Genomic DNA, 18,191 nt, shown 5'->3' with positions numbered 1-18,191 from the left:
AGATGTATGTTGCTTGTCCTCCCTGAAGAGCTTTGAAAGTCCTCAGTGAGAAAGCATGATAGCTGAATGGATTCAGGTCATTCTAAAGAAAGGTTTGGGTCCTTGTACATAAAAAGCCAGGATATTGTGAACTCTCAGGCTCTCTTTCTCCATATTAAAAAAAAAAAAATTAGCCTTGCTTTCTGCAGAGATTATTAAGGCAATTCACTTGTTTTACATCCTGTGATAAAATAAACTCCACTGTCATGCTGCCTGGAGCTCCTGTATCTCATCCATTATGTAAATCTCCAAAGAGTAGTTCAGCAAACATCATCTCAGTTCCACTGCACTTAAGACAACCTACACATCCAAGTTAATTTTTGTCTTCCTAAGACCAACAGGCACTCCTTAATTTGCAAGAGAGATTCTCACTGTCATCTCACTTCAGAAACACCTAATCCCAAGTCCATATATTTTAAATGAAACTCAAGACTGTACTCCAAATGTTTGGGGTTTGAGGGTTGTACCACGCTCTTTTAAAAAAAAGGAAAAACAAAGCCAAGGAGAAAATAATGTTTTGTATCTTGCTATTTCTAAGACACCTTTTGTCAAGTGTTTAGCCATTAGTGGTTGGGGGTTTTTTGTTTGGTTTTTTTTTTCCCTAATACAAAATACTGAAATATTTTTATATTACTTAAAAATTAAGGTAGAAACTCAGCACATTTACCTATAATGTTTGAAAGTCTAGGCTTTTGTTGTCACTGGAGCTATGCCCACATGTCCATTGCAGCTGACTGCAATCACAGCTGCAGCTGACTGCTATCAAACTGAACACCAAAAAACTTCAGTAAATAGCAAAGTTCAAAAGAAGGTGACAGCCTCAAAGCAGAGAACTTGCCCTTTCCTGACTCATCACCAGACCTCTGGATAAGAAAGACTTAATGAATCACCACGTGGGAAGCACAAGAGTGAGATTTAGATTAATACTGGGAGCTTGTTTTCTCTTTCAGACACATGTCCTTGGGTATAGGAAATACCATATCCAGTGGAATCATTATTCAGGTCTGTTAGCAATGGATCTCAGTACTAAACTGTCCTCTCCTTATGTGCTAGCTACTGAATTCTAACACATTCTTCTACACCACCATATGAGAAGTGACAAATTGCCATTGTTCGACATCATGCTCTCCACAGGATGTCAAAAATACTAAAATCCAAATACATTTATTTCTACCACTAAATTCTTATTGTCAGATACGTAGGAAAAGGAAAACAAGAATACACAGCATTTCGTTATCTGGTTCGATGTATTTTAATCAGCACCACTGTTCAGATGGAGAAGATTCTTCTCCTCTTCATCACAAAGAAAAGATTAACTCCAAAATGCAATTAGTTGTGATGCTTCATAACACTGAGAATTAATATCTCCACACAAGAGAAGTATCTTTTTTCCATGCAAACTTACATGCCTATAACTAATGACCAGAAAGAGGTCATTATTAAATAAGCTGAAGTAGCAAGTCCTGTATATCTGTTCTTAAATTGTTTTATTTGATGGACCATGCTCAACAGAAATAATGATTATTCTGTTTCTTGGAAACTGTAAACCTGAGAGTATGAATTTAAACATTTTTGTCCCCATTAGGCCCTTTGGAAACTGGTGTCATACTTCTGAAAATACACACATTAAAATGGTCTTGTCAAGCAGCTTTGAAATTAAATGCCTGGTGCTTCCCTCTCTGGAGCAGTATAAATTTAGTCATTACTAGAATTAGTGTAATTGTTCACTAAGTGCACTAGGATTAAAAGGTGAAATGGTCGTGGTGACTGCTCTTTCCTTCCCGAGAGACCACGTGGCAGCAGAGAAGTCAGGCTGCAAGGGATGCTCAGGGGTGGAGAACGAGTCCAGCAGAGTGGAGCCTCGTGTACTCACAGTGTCTGTACCATCACATCTTACAGGCAGAACAGATGTCCTTCCAGGGAGGACAGAGAAATCCCATGGGAAAAACTGCCCTCTGGAGATGCTTATTGCTCTCTGCTGACTAGTAGAAGACAGGAGCCTTTAGCAAAATGACTGAAATTGAAAAGAACAAATCCAGGCATTCGCGATCTAGTTCTCTGTGGATTATGTCCCATCAGCTTAATCTAGTCCTAGTCCCCAGAAGAGATGTCAAGGCTGAAAAAGGAACTGAAGAATGTGGTTTGAAACAGACAGTGGTTTGGAAACACCAAACCAGGTTTCTTCCAAGTCACCTAATTTGTGCGGCCCTGGGCCATGCTGTGAGGTGAAACAAAGCCTGCTGGGCCAGGACACGCATGGAGGCATTTCCTGATCTAAGCTAAAGCAGTAACACTCTTGGCTCGCTTCCCTCTACAGCCTGAACCGGGGAAATGTTCACCTGAAAACTTCTCACCTAGATCTTTAGGCTGTTTCCACTGTTTGACTTCATACATAGCCCGCAAGACAAATTTTGGAGACAAAGAGCCCACGGTATCAGTTTCTGCTCCACCTGAGATGCAGGAACTCTGTTTTTAACAACATCCCTCCCTCCCTCCCTCCCAGTAGGGGAACGCCAACACACACCACACATTTTCAACACAAGAAATGGGAACCAAGGATGTCTTTGCCCATGTTATAAAGCTATTTGTAATTTTATGTTCACAGGCTGGTTTTTGTTAACTCCGCTGATCTTTTCAAGATGAAGTTTTTTGGATTCTTTTTCACTCCCAAACTGAATTAAAGCCACCTGACAAAAAACTCCTCGAACTTCAAAAAACAAAGCAACATTTACAGGAGGATTGTGATCAGAGGATGCATTTAAAAGCTCCCTATGACCTCAGATAATCAGATGAAGTTACCATACCCCAAGTCTTATCACCAACAGCAGTAAGTAACACAAATTATAGATGGTAACGCATTTACTAAGATCATAAAGGATTTTCTATTAACTTTCAGAAGTAGTTTAAACAGCACTCTGCAGAACAGAGTCATGTCAGTAGGTGCTGAAGCAAGCTCTTAAACAGCTTTCACCTACATCCACAATTTACTACCCACAGACCATCCTCACCACCTATCTCTTTATGGAGAAGTGATCCAGGCAACACTAGCAAGATCTACCTTTGCTTGAAAATGACATTTAGTAATTTTCATGACTTGAACTGTGAAAAGATAATTTTAAATATTCCACATTCTTATCACATTTTTTCAATTCTAGACAAACTACTTTCCTGTAAACTGCACTATAATATGAGCTGCCTTACTCCCCCACACATCACCTCATATGAAAATTGCTGCCATCCTCTTTTATACAATTCTCCATTCTTCCTATTTCAAAAAAGTGTTTAATAAAAAATTTTAATTCAAAAACCAACACACCTGAAATATTCCACAGCAGCTCCAAGCAGAGCAGAAGTCTGTGCAGACACTGGATGGAAACCTTCCACACCACTACTGAGCCAAAGACCTTTCTCCCAGTTGTGAACAAAGCCTTTGGGCAACTTTGTTCTGACTATTTGAGAATACAACCTTATTTATAACATGTGAAGATATCGGTATTGATTTTAGAGCAAAGCTTGAGATTTTGCAGAAGACCAGGCTTCAACAGGGCAAGTTATACTCACCCAGTGCCCACTTTCTATGCCTTTCTGAAGAGTCAGAGTGCAAAAAGACCACAGCTATCTTCAATCAGTAAAATAACACTTCTGAAATATACTGCATTTTTTATAGATAAAACTTAAAAGCAATAGTTAGGATACCCCATGGATGTTTTACCCCCAATGCACACTGGCAGAAACTAAATACAAAGACGAAACCCTCAAAATCATAGCCCAATCTTATTTAAACAAGGTCAGATCACAAGCCATCTGCTAAATATGATTTGTCCATAATCTACATGTATGTGTGTCACCAAAAGAGTTAGGAAATGAAAGGAATGTAGCCAAGATCCAGGATCCATAAACAAGAAACTGAGATTATGAAAGCATCTGTCTGGCAGAAATGAAGAAAATGAGCTGTGTAGATAAGATTTTGTACTGCTGTTCATAAGGAAAGCCTAATAAGAACACCAGGGTCTTTCCAGAAATCATTCTGTAACTTTGTAAATGCAAGGGAAACAGGAAGGAGTTCATACGCAAACTCACAAAGCTGAAGTGGTTTGTTGCAAGCAATCTAAAATGCCTTTTTCTCCTTGGAAAATTTCAGTGTTGGAAATTACCCCAGCAATTTTTCAGTCGTAAGCATCAGCTCCAAATTCACCTCACCCCACCGGCAGTAGGGCTGAGCCTACAGTGAGCAAACATGGAGCTACAGCACGCACCATGCACAGCCCTCCAGCACTCAGTGGGAAAAGACAGGAGCAAGAGACAGCCCAGTATGGGGCTGCTGATGTAAGGAACAGGAAAAGAAAGAAAATCACTGCTGCTCCTCCCTTTCCGCAACATAAGGTTTGGGGAAAAGCTTTCCTCCCACTCTACAGTTTCAGCATTAACTTTTACATTTTTCAGTGACAGCAAGTAAAAGCAGATCTGTCCTATGAATGTGACTGAGCTCCAGACAACTGCCTGCTATCTATTTACATTGTGAAATATTCATTAAAAATCAACTGTTAAGGGACCCATCTTGATAAATGCTAGACAACAGATGAAAGCAACAGAACTTCACATCCCCATGCCTTGCTGAATGGGGCCATGAGTCATTTTTAAGTAGTCATTTGTTACATTGTTTTATCCAACTAATTTATAATCACAATGAATTAAGACAAAACATCAAACTACAGCCTCTTTGCCTGAGAGTAATCTAAACTGAAAATCACATGACAAAAAGATAGATTGATGGTCAGTGCAAAGTAATTCCCTCTAGATTAATATATTTCACCAAGCTGATGTTTCTAGTCATAACTATATTCCAAGAATCCACTGAACGATGCTAGATGAGAAAGGCTTCTTAAGAGCAGCCGCTTTCTTTCTAGAAAAACTGCATTTGTTTGCAATACAGAGGGGACAGCTGACAAGAAAAACCAAACATATCATCACACTGTTACCTATACTGGCTATGCAAATAAAACCATAAAACTTCCTTGAAACATTCTCAAATACATTTTACAAAGTCATTTTTTATCATGACCAGATTTTAAAAAGCATGAAAAAGCAAAAACATGAAGTCCAATGAACCCAAACTCCACACAAAACCAAGGCAGATCCTGAGTGAGATGAGATGACCCAGGGGCTTGCCCAGCTGGCAGTGGAGCATGGGGTAGAGCCCTAGGCCTGCAACCAGTAGGTTCTGCACCCTCCCATGCCCTGCTACATGCAGGAGCCAGAGGAGGTGAGGCAAGGGCACATAAGAGGTTGGGAGGTTGCTGAAATGGGGTGAGCTTTCAACAGTTCAAGAAACACCTCCTTGAGTCCCTTCCTCTAAACAGGTGAGCTAAAGTTTGCTCTTGGTTGGTTGGGTTTCAGCTTTTTTTGAAGACATGACACACAGAAAATTAGGAGTCATCCTTATGCCATGAAACTTAGTGTTGTTCATCACTTTTCCATCATTAAATAACTTAGAACATCATTAAACTTGATCAACTGAACTGCCCAGTGTTATTTCTAGAAGCTGTTCATGAAACCACAGTGTGAGTGGTGTGACTGCACCCATGGCCACTCTTACAGTACAACCCAGATCTGTGCTTTTCCAATCTGAACAACCTCTTTTTCCCCTTTAGTTTTGCTCTCTGACCTTCTTTCAGTCCTTTTTACCTGGTTTTGAAGTCTTGACCTTTATTTTGCCCAGAACCTTTGAGCTACAGTTTTTGTCAGTTACCTATTTCCTTGCCAGCTCCCACCCAAGTCTCGCCCCCCTACACCCCCATTCAGCCACTGTACACTGAAAAACATAAACTTTAAATACCTGATTCAACAGACAAATGAACCTCTGGATACAGCTGTCAGTATTATGGAAAATGCAGAAGTATCATAAGCTGCATGCATTCAATATGCACATTTGCTGTCAGGTTTATTTTTGCATATTTCTTTTTTCTGCTAGATATTCATCTAACCTCATTTTATGAGATAGAAAGAATTATGCTCATTTTTCCTTCATCAGTTGCATATATGCTTAGATATCACTTATTTTTGCAACACCACATTTACATATATTTTGAGGCAGACCAAGGAAGACCTTAAATATACCAATATAACATACAGTCAATGCAACACAGGCTGTTTACACTCCCAACAATACACCAACATTTTCATGTCAGCAGTGAAAATCTTTCAAAACTAGATTAGAAGAGGAGCAATAAAACAAAAAGCTAAGGCAGGGTGCTGGCTGAAATCCAATCTCTTCCCTATTGGAGCCAGAACTTTATCAACTGATCTTAACAGTGACCACAGAGAAGCCTTCTCCACCTCTATTGCTTAAGCTTTCTGGAATCATTTCTTCCCAGAAAAGGAATTTTTAGCCTCAAACTTTGAATTCCTCTATATAACCAGATTTTTTTTCTTATACAGTGATATGATTTAATCACGGTACTTTCCTTACATAAAAGACTACCAGGAGGATTCAGAGTCCTACATTTGCAAAGGCTGCCAAACAGAATACATGTAAAGAAATAACTCAGAACCCCCTTCCTTATCTGCACATATTTAGAGCAGCTTCCCCACAATCACTGTGGGATATCATCAGAAGGGCATGAGAGAGTGGAACTATGGCTTGACAAGAAAGAGGTCACTCTGTTCTTCAGTTCTTCCTTCCTCATTCCACCACTCTGTGTTAAACCAGAAAAGCAAAAGCAGAGAGAAGAACAGCAATACAGAGCTAACAGAGATACAGCTCTCATGCAATTACAGAAACCTGCAAAAAGTTCAAATTCTCCCAAGAGTCTTTTGCTTGATCTGGAAGCCGTCCCTCCTCTGCACAGACTCTGGGCATGACAGCCCCTCTCAAGAAATAAATCCTTAACTTTTTCTGCCCTGGTGTCACTTCCCAAACCAAATACCTAAGACATAGCCTGTCCTAGTTACTTCTCAATCCAACACAGAACATTACCACACTATGGTAGCACTGCTCTGTGCTGTCTCCTGGACAGCAAGAGTAGTCCACTGTAAAAAAATTATATCCAAAGATGGCTTACAGATAATTAGTTTGGTTTTTTACCCTCTCACACTTTGTCAGTGAAGTGCCTCCCCAAGCTTGTAAATACAGGAATTTATCACTGCACTTCTGAACGATGCAAAAGTAAGGTTTGGAAGGTATCAGTTTTTCACTCTGCTATTCATAGCCAAGAGATCTGAGCAGGGAAGTGTTTGCTCTGCCACAACACTGGCCCATCCCAAGCTATCAGACATCGGTATGGGCAGCAGCCGCTGACCTGTCAGCAATCAAACCAAAGGGAAATTCCTCAACATTCTGTGCTCTGGTTTTAGCAGGCAACAACTGCTGCCTCATGTGGGCATATGGGCCCCTGACCCCATGGAAAAAATTGTGTACATTTCTGCACAGCTACTAATACCACTTTGTCTGTATCAGGGTTTAAATTTGGCTCTGGGAGGCTGGAGGTGTTTTCTGGGACCTGCAGCATACAAAGCAGATGTTCTATGGATGCTTCTGAAGATTGTTTTGCTGGCTGTTATTTCAGGAAACAAAATTCAAAGACACAGATGATTCCCTCAAATCTCATGCTGCTTGTGAATTTGGAATCAGCATGTCCACTCTCTGTTGCGAGCACTCAAGAAGTTTACCCAAGAAGGAATTATGTCAGTAGTTCATAAACTGTAAAACTTCTGAACCACTAAAAGCTTGATAAAACCAAATTACCACTGAGAAAAATAAGACTCTGTCTTCTTGAACTACTTTGCTAAGTTAATAGAACTGTAGACTTACATTTCTTGTACTGAACTAACACTGTGCTTTTGAAAAACAAAACCTGGGCATTTTGCTGGTTTTTTGATTATTTCCACCCCTGACTGGGATTCAGGGGTTGACAAAAGTTCTCAAGGAAACAGGCTTCCCACAGTAACACCCCTCCTTGACTAGTGGAGTTTTCAGAATGCTTTATTTAGCCAAGCTGCTGCACAGCATCGCCCTGGACTGTGCCCTGCATCCCAACTGTACCACACCTTGCAGTTGTCAATACAATAAATTTGCTCTGGTGTAAATCCACAGGCAGCAGATTGGCAGAGATCAAGGCTTGGTGTATTAAAACAGTAGCCAGTCATGGAGGTCCACCAACAGCCTCTTCCTTTTTAACCATCACAGAAAACTCACAGGGCAAAACAAACTTCTCTCTATCACAAGAAAACAAAGCACCAAGATAACCTTGCAAAAAGATCATGTCCTGTTTGACTTCTTACACAGCACCTGTCAATGTGGCATCTGAGTGCCACTCCACAACATTAGGCATCACAGTCAGTAGCTATAATGGAAGACAACACCCTTCTAATTCTCCCTTCATCTTTGCATGGAAGAATGAACACCACTATGTGTGAGCCCACTCAAACACCTGGCTTCAAAGGAATTGCCTATTTCCCTAACATACTACTGGATTTTCTGCTGTACATTCAGGTATTGTCAGCAAACACTGCATTAAACCACAGCTGTTTAGCTACAGTATTCCCCTGCCTCAAAGACACTACAGCATACAAAGCTCAGGCCAGTTATTTAAGCTATTCTGTTTTATAACACAGTGTAAATTTTTGATACTAGCATTAATACATATAATGCATATGGCTGTAAAAATGTCAACCAACTTTTATGGCTTTCCTCTTCATATGAATATTCAGTCATCCATTTGTCCCTAGATCCACTTCAATCCTGAAAAAGAAAATATTAAATCATGTAATCCATGTATTTTCTGAGAAGTTCAGTAATTTCTCAAGTATGCTGTGTATGTAAATACAAAAAAATCTAACCACAGACATCTATTCCACAGTAAAACACAGCTCAGAAGAACAGTAATTTTATAAGCACTTAAAACAAAAATGAATAAATACAACAAAAAAAGTATATTGACGAAAGCCTTATGTTTCCTGTTAACTAATGATTTTATTCTAAGGTCTGTGTTTTTAACTTCTGAGCTGCTATTTGAGCTCACCAAATCCCAACTGCTTCAATAAGTCTTCTGAGCCCACTATGTACCAGTACCCTGCATTTGTACAGGAAACTTTCCAGCAGCTACAGAGGATGAGCATTCTTTACCAATATTTCAAACTGTATTGCCTAGAAATACTATGCACGATCCCAAAAGGGACACATTAAAAAACTGTCCAAGACCACCACAAAATCTGAATACGTATTTCTTTCAGAGTTTCCTATAGATACATGATCAGTTTAGTTATGAGGGCCACAAAGAACAGAGCAGCATCCCTCCTGTGAAGTGGGGCTGAAAGAGTTGGGGTTGCTCAGCCTGGAGAAGAGAAGGCTCTGGGGAGACCTTACAACACCTTCCAGTACCTAAAGGGACTACAAGAGAGCTGGAGAAGGGCTTTTTACATGGGCACATACCATAAGACAATGTTTCAAAGGAAATGAGGAGAGATGTAGATTAGATATTAAAAATAAATTCTTTACTGTGAGGATGGCAAGGCATTGGCAGAGGTTGCCCAGAGAAGTTGTGGATGCTCCATCCCTAAAAGTGTTCAAGGTCAGGTTGGATGAGGTTTTGAGCAACCTGACCTAGGGGGTGGCGTCCCTGTTCATGGCAGGGAGGTTGGAACAAGATGACCATTAAGTCCCTTCCAACTCCAGACATCCTATGATTCTGTGTTAATTTATAAAAGAAAAAAAAAGCATTTAGAGATTAAAATATTATGTTTTGTGAGGCTCCTTCAGTTTTAAAAAAATAAACAAGCCTAGTAGTCCAACTTTTTAAAAAAGCCTTGGGGGAGAAAAAATCTTCAGACATCTAAAATTTAAACAATAGACAAGATGTCTTAAACCCCTTTACAGAATATGTGCATGTATCTGGAAGCAAATGCTACTTACATATGTCTCTCTTAATAATGGAAATGGTGTGAAGTCAAGAATCTAAATCTGCTGTCAGATTTACTATAAACAACCTGCTGTTATTTTTCTGTCATTCAAAATAAGGTCATCCTTCAAATACCAGTAGAGCATCACCTGCCTGATTTTAAACCACATTCCAGTATTTCATTACTGTTGTATATACGACAACATGACAGGTTTCCAAATACTACACAAACTTTTACAGAGAAAAGAAGACAAGAAGCTCCCTTAAGAAAATAAAAATAGTCCATTCATACAGTGTGTTATTATCACACTGACTAAACATCATGCCCTTGTATTTAATCTCTAAGAAAATATTAAGTTTAGTAGAAGAAAGTAAGTTTCAAATATTTGTATGACTTATAAAAAGCTACAAAGTTACCACAAACACTGACCTAACTGAATACCACAGACTGTAAGCATGCTAACTGTTGTAGACCATTTGTCTTCTCTTGTGCATCTCTTAGATTCTCCTTCCCTTTTGTTATTTAATCTCCCTTGGCATTATTTGGATTACTTCAAAATTTCATGTAGTAGATTCCTTTTTTTTCTTTTAAAACTGCATACTTGAAGAACCACCTTTGAGTTTATAGCTGCTCTTTCCTTTGTGCTCTTGTCCAAAAACAGGACAACTGGACCACATTTTCCATATCCTGGACTCAGACGATGTGGTCACCTAACCTGTACAGGAAATTACTTAGTCATTTCCTTTTTTTTAAATTAAATGCAATATATCCAAAAGCTTCATGGAGCCTCCATGAGAGAAGACAGTGTTTGCCCTGTAATTGTTTCCAGTTCTCCAGGTTTTCTCATCATTACTCCTCTCTACATGCACACAGACACACATGTTCCTACAGCACAACTTAGCTTCAAGTTACACACCAACGCCGGAGTCCTATTATGTTACAGTGGCTATGGTGACACAGCAAACACGGGTCTCTGTTTCAGAACTAACAAACCACTACCCAACCAGCCAGAGCTGCAGCTGTGGTTCTGCGTTATTAAATCATGTCCAAGGGTCCTCCTCATGGAAAAGCTACTTCTTCAGCAATGACAAGTAACTGGGTTTGCTCATTAATGCTCTTCAGGTCTGCACAATTAACAAGCACTAAATTGCCCACATCCTTGCACCACTGGGTGTTCTCCTTTATGTAAGGGCTTCTATTGTAGGCTGCTTTTGAGAAGATTAAGAGCAAACTCTTTTCCTCTGAAAATGGCATTTAACTAGTAACTTCGCAAATGTTTGCCCTGATTTTCGAAAGTGCTGAAAAGCTTTGACTTCATATGATAGGACTTTGAAATGCCTATGAAAAAAGGGCCCATCCATTCTGCCACGCATCATCACCATGAAAACCCGCCTTGGACTTTGGTTTTCAGTTTCCTGCAGTGAAATGTTACTTTCTACTATCAGGAATATGAAATCAGACATTGAAGTCCAAGTAGAAACATCTTCCATTTGCATCAAGCAGGAAGAAAATCTACCCAATGAGACAGCTGCACAATATTTCTGATTTGAAACCTTTAAGTTAAAAAGGCTCTTTAAGTAATCATAGAGCAAAGCACAAATCATTTTCAACCAAAAGAATAAAATTTAAGTAGCAAACACAGAATTATGTCCTCTTCTACCCAAGCCTAACTTTCACCTTAAAACAGTGTTTTAGGACCCCAGGAGTTTATGAATGCCACCAAACATTAGATTCCTTTTTCTACAGCAAGAAGAAACCAAATAAATTTGGTTGGTTACACCTAGTCCAGTTTGAAAACCTGTCTTGATCAGATTAGATGCCCTGGTAGTGCCACCCTGAGCCACCCCCTGGCGGAGCTGAGCAAGACTCCAGGACCACATTAAGGAGCATGAGAAGAGTTCAGGACAATCATGCTGAGCATATTTCAGGAAAAACAGAAGTCCCTACAGGTGCAGAGGTAGCCATACCTCTACAAATAAAACACTTTTGAACATATAAACCCACATTAGTTCATAAGTCCACACTGGTATCACTTTTACATCACTTGTACATACTAATAATTTTAAAGGAAACTCACATTAACAAATTACTTCTTGTGCTATTTTTACTCTTATAATTCAGATAGGTATGAGAACATACATTTCGAAAATACCTACTCATTTGCAAAGTTAAGTCATTTGCTGAATCAGGATTTACTAACTTTTCCCTCTATAAAACAAACTCCTTATGTGGACATAAGGGGGCTAGTCACCTTCTTACATCATCTATTTTATTTTTTAAAAGTATGTACTTTTCTTCTTGAAAGCCCTTAGATCTGTATTTTGACTTCTGCAACTCCTTTCAAAGGCCCTGAGTCACACTAAACTTCCCCAAAACCAGCATGACTTCTCCCAAACTCATCAAGAGCACCCTGGCCATCAGGTAAGGCAGGATCACTGAAAGCTCAGTTTCAGCACTATTCAGAAACGAACGGAGGTTATCCTCAACCTAGTGTTAAGGATAGCTACCCTTGTAGCAACAGTAGTCACACACTTGTCCTTTTTTCCCTAAGTTTCTGACTCTTGCAGGGACATTCATAATCTCCATAAAGTGACATTTTGCACAAGCTACAGATAAAATATACATTAACCATAAGCTACAGATCCACAACAGTTCTTGATGCTTAAAACTGATATGGGATAGGAGATGCTTGCATACAGTCCCAGCACTTACTGAGCAAATCCCAAAGTCTTCCTCAACTGCATTTCAAGTGTCTCCCTTTCCTGACCTGTGTCTGGTCCCCAGGATACTTGTAAACTGAGTGCTGTACCACTGTAACTGAAACTAGCCAATATACTTTGCCACAAAGCTGTCTGCAAAAAAAAAAAAAAAAATTGAAATTCCAATATAATGCACTGTCCCACCAGCAGTCACTACAAGCTGCAAGGCAAACCATGTAGTACAGCCTAAAAGTCATTCAGTTTAGGTTGAGTGTAACTGCAGACCTCACAAAACGAAAGGATCACTTGCTATGCATCCTAACAACTGTGATCATAAGGGTTATTCTGTCTCCAGCTGAAGTTTTTGCTAATTTTTGATTGCAGCTGCTGTTCAGACAAGGACTTTAATATGCCAGCCCCCACACCAATATCTTTGTTGCTCTGCTGTAATGTCATAACAAAAATACTCAAAGTTGCTCAAAATATTTCTGAAAATTACCTTAATGCTTCAACTTCTGGTTTTGAGATACTTTAATAAAAGTAAAGGGAAGCAGGAGGTAGAGAGTGGGATGCTTGTTGCTAGGTGATACCTAGCTCTCCTGAACTCCTAAGGACTGAAATATTTATCCAGACTCCCACAAAGAATGACATCTAGCAGAGAGAAGAGACACACACATGTACTAAAGTACATCAGGATTCAAAGTAAGAAGCAGCAACCCTGCCACCTGCTTGGTCCCTAGGGCACCTGAGAAGACTCCAGTCTGGGATGGGGATGATACAGTTCCTCCTAAATATCCACCCCAGTTTTTGCTGAGCCTATAAGGAGGGATGCCTCCAATACATTCATGCCAAACCAGAATGGTCTCAATCATGGCAGTGCAAGTAAATACATCCTTGGCTACCTGACCATAAAGCAGTGTTGCTCTCCTGATGCTTGGGGTACTTTTCCCCAAACCACTATACTCTGACAACAGGTTTCCATTAAAAAAAAAGCATGCAGTTGGCCAAATGTGGATGAACAATAAATCAACTGAACACACAACCTTCATGCCCTGTTCCTCCCGCTCCTCACTCTAAAAGGTTTATACTAAACGTTCAACAAGTGCTTACACAGTCCTTCAGTAGAGGCTTAGAGGAATAAACATTATTCTTTACAGGGTCTTTTATTTGACATTAATGAATTATTCTGAACTGAACAGCTTCAAGGGTCAATCCCAGACCTTCTGAGTCTTCAAGATGAATTCCAAAAACAATTTGTTCTCCCTAGAACTTAAATGTCTGGTCTGACAACTATTAAAGTTTCAGAGAAAGAGGATGGCTTTCAGTAATACTTAAAAAGTCTTGCTATTGTATCAATGTACCCAAATGAAAGTACAAAGTGTGTGCGCACATTGATAATATCTTAAATGCAGAATGGGACTTAGTTAACAATCAGTGGCCAATCTAGAAGAGTGCAATAAATTGCAGGAGCAGAGAAAAACACAGCCAAATGCTACTCTTGACTTCTTATTCTAAAGGTAGTGAATTTCGACATCCAGTTGCTTGAAAGGATAGCTCTGAAACCTTGATACTCCCTTCACAATTCTAGCTTAAACAGAATGGCATTGTTTTTCATTAGATCCAAATGAAACAAATAGTGATAAACACAATCACCCATCACTCTGGGCAGCTTCTCTGACATACAGAAATGCTCACGTTACTGTGCAGGACAAGGTCTGTCAGTTCACCACCTTATCCTCACACACAGTTCAAACTCTCTTAAGAGCAAAAATTTTATTTAGCAGCCTGTGTACTATGTCAAAGGACTTGATGAGCCTTTTCTTGTTACAAAAACTATAGCTTTTTTATATATACATACACACACTTGTTTGTATATATTAATATAAATATGCACATGTTCAGTCAGAAATTTTTGATGGCTTTTTTTGGTAAATAATTTTCTGAAGGAATGTGCAGAAAGCATACTTTCTAATATATCATTCGAAACAACACATATTTTAAAGCATGGATGAAAAGCCTAACTCCCTTTCTGAATTCACAAAGAACTGCAATTAATTTTAAAAAGTCACCTTTTCCCCTTCAGACTTTCTTTTTCCCCTTTCTTCAGCACACAGCATGTATTACTCTCCATATAAGGATTATTCAAGATTTGTACTCATAAGGGCTTATGAGCATCTGAAATAACTATTTAAAATAATATTTAAATATTTAAAAGTGGTTATTCCTAATTCAGATTGGGATTATTTATGTTCTGTTTGTACATTTTGTTTGGACTTCAGAGGAAACAAATGTGAGTAGGTGTACTAAAAATGAAGTCAAACTTTAAATGAAAAGGAAGGTAAACCACAGGAAAACTGCTTGTGCCTCAAGGAGGATAACAGGGAAGAGACCTGCTGGTGATTTTTCCATATCTCCACAATGGGGGAAGGGATAAAGATCAAACTCTCCAGCAGGAGAGTTCCATCGAGACTAGACTGACACAATAGATGCTGCACAGGAAAGATCCTAACTTTATAGGTTTCTTACTCTTATTTTGCCCTGATAATACAGACTAGCATTACCAGATACTATCACCCATTGTCCCACTTCTGGTTTAATGCTTTTACTCAAACTAGGTTTATGTGCAGTCCAGAATCAAGCCAGCTTTACTTGAGGTACGGGCAGCAGTACTTAATCTCTCTTTTCAAAGTTGCAATATAATCTTCTATATTCTAAATCACTCAAAAACAAAACAAGGATTTTCTTTACCTTTTGTTAGGATGCTGCTAAATCCTAGAGACCACAAGAAGAATAAATAAGCCTCACACTTGTATGCACTTATAAATGAAATTACCAGATCTTAAGAACCAGTTTACTTAGGAATACAATTTCTGTGTAGACCATGTCTCTGATGTTTCTCAATGTGATGGAAATCTCCTGATTACCTGATGTGAGGGAGGGTGGATGAACCCCCAAGGCCTCATGCTACAAGTCCAAAGGAATGAGGACAACTTCACTGCACACCTGTGTCAAAATCTGCCCTTTGGTCAAGCCAGCTGTAGTGAGCAGAGCTATCGGTGGTTTAGCCTGCAAGAAAGTCTGAAACACATGAATGTCTGAAACAGATCAATACTGTCTCAGATTACAAATACTACCCTTGCACAACCCCAAATTTTTTAAAGTGTATCCTCACAGTTGACTTCAGAGGGAACACCAAGACAATTGAAAAATCAGAGCTGGAATAAAAAATGTAACACTATGTAGTAGCTTATATAAACCCTGGCATGTCTTCCCTTTTTACACTGTGCAAGATGTTGTAAAAGAAGTTAGAAAACAGCAGTAACCACCATCCCACTGCAGACAAAATACTGTGCAGCTCTCCACCACAGTGTCAAGCACTCTGAGCCAACTTTCACAGCAAAGACACTTAAAGAATTAGCAAAAACAGAGAAGTTGTGCACATTAAAATTCCTTTAAATGAGGGAACAAAATCACCAGAAGGTAGTTGTAAAATCAGTGTTGATGCTGCTAAGGCCTGCATAGGCAGCAAGAGCCAAAACCTCGTCCCACCAAGCCCCAGCCTGGAGATGGTCACCACTTCAGAAGTGCCCACATATTCAACTTCTACCTCACTGCATCAATAAACACAAGATAAGTTAGCAAAAACCCAAACTGCCTTAACAAATCTATTTTGATCCTGCAAAGCAGAGGTGGCAATAGGTATGAGGTGGCCTTGACCTCTCTAACTACAGCCACAGCATCTAAGGACAGGCTTCCACAATTTACCCTAAAGTTGGGAAAAAAGAGCAAAGAAAACCAAGCACATGCTATTCCAACTTATGATATACACTGAAGAAACCCAACTTCCAGGCTCCGTTATACTTTTAAGAAATAAAGTTTTAAGCTGAATGCATCCTGCTGTACATAGTAGGTAACAATACTCAGGTCCTATTCCTGCCTTTGCACAACAAATTCCAACACTGGATTTTTGACAACTTGAGCCCCTTCTTTTGCTTTCCATTAGAAATATATCAATATCAATAAAATGCTTTTTCAAGAAAACAGCATGGTATCTACAGCATTGTATCTATCTATCTAATGTGCCTGTGTAGTTACATAATCAGGCTCTAAACGAGGGGCACTACATGACACCAGTGATGCTATTAATCAATTTAAGGAGCCTATTTGGCTGGCATCCTACAAATGTGGGTGATGAGTGTCTATTTTAATAGGAAAGTACACTCTCTAAAATTGATCAATTGACCACAAGTGTTTCAATTAATAATTTTTAATGTCTTTTCTCCTAGCCTGCCCTTCCTTAAAAGTGCAGACTGGCATTATTACTAATAAGCATCTCCCAGCGCATTGGAGGCAAAAAGTTCAGAAAAGGGAGAAATCCCAAAATCTGTCAGTACAACATTCCCATCAGGCACTGACCAGCTTGAAACAGCTTCACTACCAGATTCAGCAGCTACAAATCTTTTAGTAGCAATTTGAAATCCAGAGAAAATCACTGAAGCATACTCATGCTCTTGATGCCTTCAGAAGGAATGAGGAGAATAAAATTTATCTTTGTACTGTTCTTAGAGAATTTCCACTGTAGACTCTCCCCAGCTTTTCAAGCTTCCCAATACATGGTAAAGCTCAGCAAAAGCCATCATTAACCTTAGGAAATGGCACATGTGTCTGGAGATCCACCCAATATATACCTGGTCATATTCCATCAGCCTCCCTAGGCCTCATCATTTTCCTCCTTGTTCCAACAGCCCTCAATTTTGACAGGACACACAGATGCTCTGATTATTTTCCTGTCCTTGCTTAGACAGAAATATATCTGCTTCTCCCCTTTGGAGAAGGGGATGGTTGGGAAATAATTGCATGCAGTATTCCAGGGGGACATTAACCTGCAAATCTGACTACATACCTAAATCCAAAATCCAGAAGTAGCTTGATTTCCAAAGGTAATTTGTACTTTCCAGTCTCCTACTGAGATGACTGCAGCAGCCTGCAGGACTCACCATCTGCATGCAGCAAGCCAGTGACATTTTATTCTGCAGACCAGCACGGGCAAACAACCCCCTTAATCATGGTTTGGCAATTGTTCACATCCACAGCCCAGAAACCACAACCTGAAGAGCAACTTTAGCAGATAAAGTTGTTGGCAAGTGGCAGGTTCATCTCACCTACTGACGGACACCTACACCTGTGCTAGCTGCCCTTCATGGCTCTGCAGCTAAAGGACAGAAAAGGGCAGTGTAAGGGCCTGCGTCACTGGCACTGCAGCCAGTCCAGCAACTGCTTCTGACCAAGAATCATTTCAAATAAATGTTGTCTGCAAAGTGAAGGGTACTGTAAGCTTTAATAGCTTTGGGTTTTTAAACCAGTCTTAGGTTCCTTTGTTTTCCTGATCAAACACTCTAAATTTTAATACTTAAGAAGAGACCATTTCAATGGAGCCACAAGGACTTGGTAAAGAATCCCATTTTTACAAGAGCTTAGAGGGAAAAAAGGAAAAACAGACAAGTAACTTAATCTGGTTAAATACTACTGTCAAGCAGGAACTGGTGACACCAGCCA

The 18,191-nt window shown here is 39.5% G+C and overlaps 1 protein-coding gene across 7 annotated transcripts in view; it reads right to left on the bottom strand.

Annotated features, from left to right (window-relative positions):
- The window catches only part of KLF12 (KLF transcription factor 12), a 234,289-nt gene that overhangs the window by 160,192 nt on the left and 55,906 nt on the right, over nt 1-18,191 (bottom strand). For all 7 annotated transcript variants that reach the window (XR_008509169.1, XM_036379110.2, XM_036379134.2 and 4 more), the window contains exon 2: nt 8,716-8,779. Coding sequence is in view for 6 of the 7 variants with exons in the window: in XM_036379110.2 (XP_036235003.1) it covers nt 8,716-8,736 (21 nt within the window). In the remaining variant the exon portion in view is untranslated. The remainder of the gene's footprint in view (nt 1-8,715; nt 8,780-18,191) is intronic.

The sequence above is a fragment of the Molothrus ater genome, chromosome 2 (genome assembly GCF_012460135.2).
Source record: "Molothrus ater isolate BHLD 08-10-18 breed brown headed cowbird chromosome 2, BPBGC_Mater_1.1, whole genome shotgun sequence".
NCBI classification, from domain to species: domain Eukaryota; kingdom Metazoa; phylum Chordata; class Aves; order Passeriformes; family Icteridae; genus Molothrus; species Molothrus ater.
This window is presented reverse-complemented; position numbering and strand designations above follow the sequence as displayed.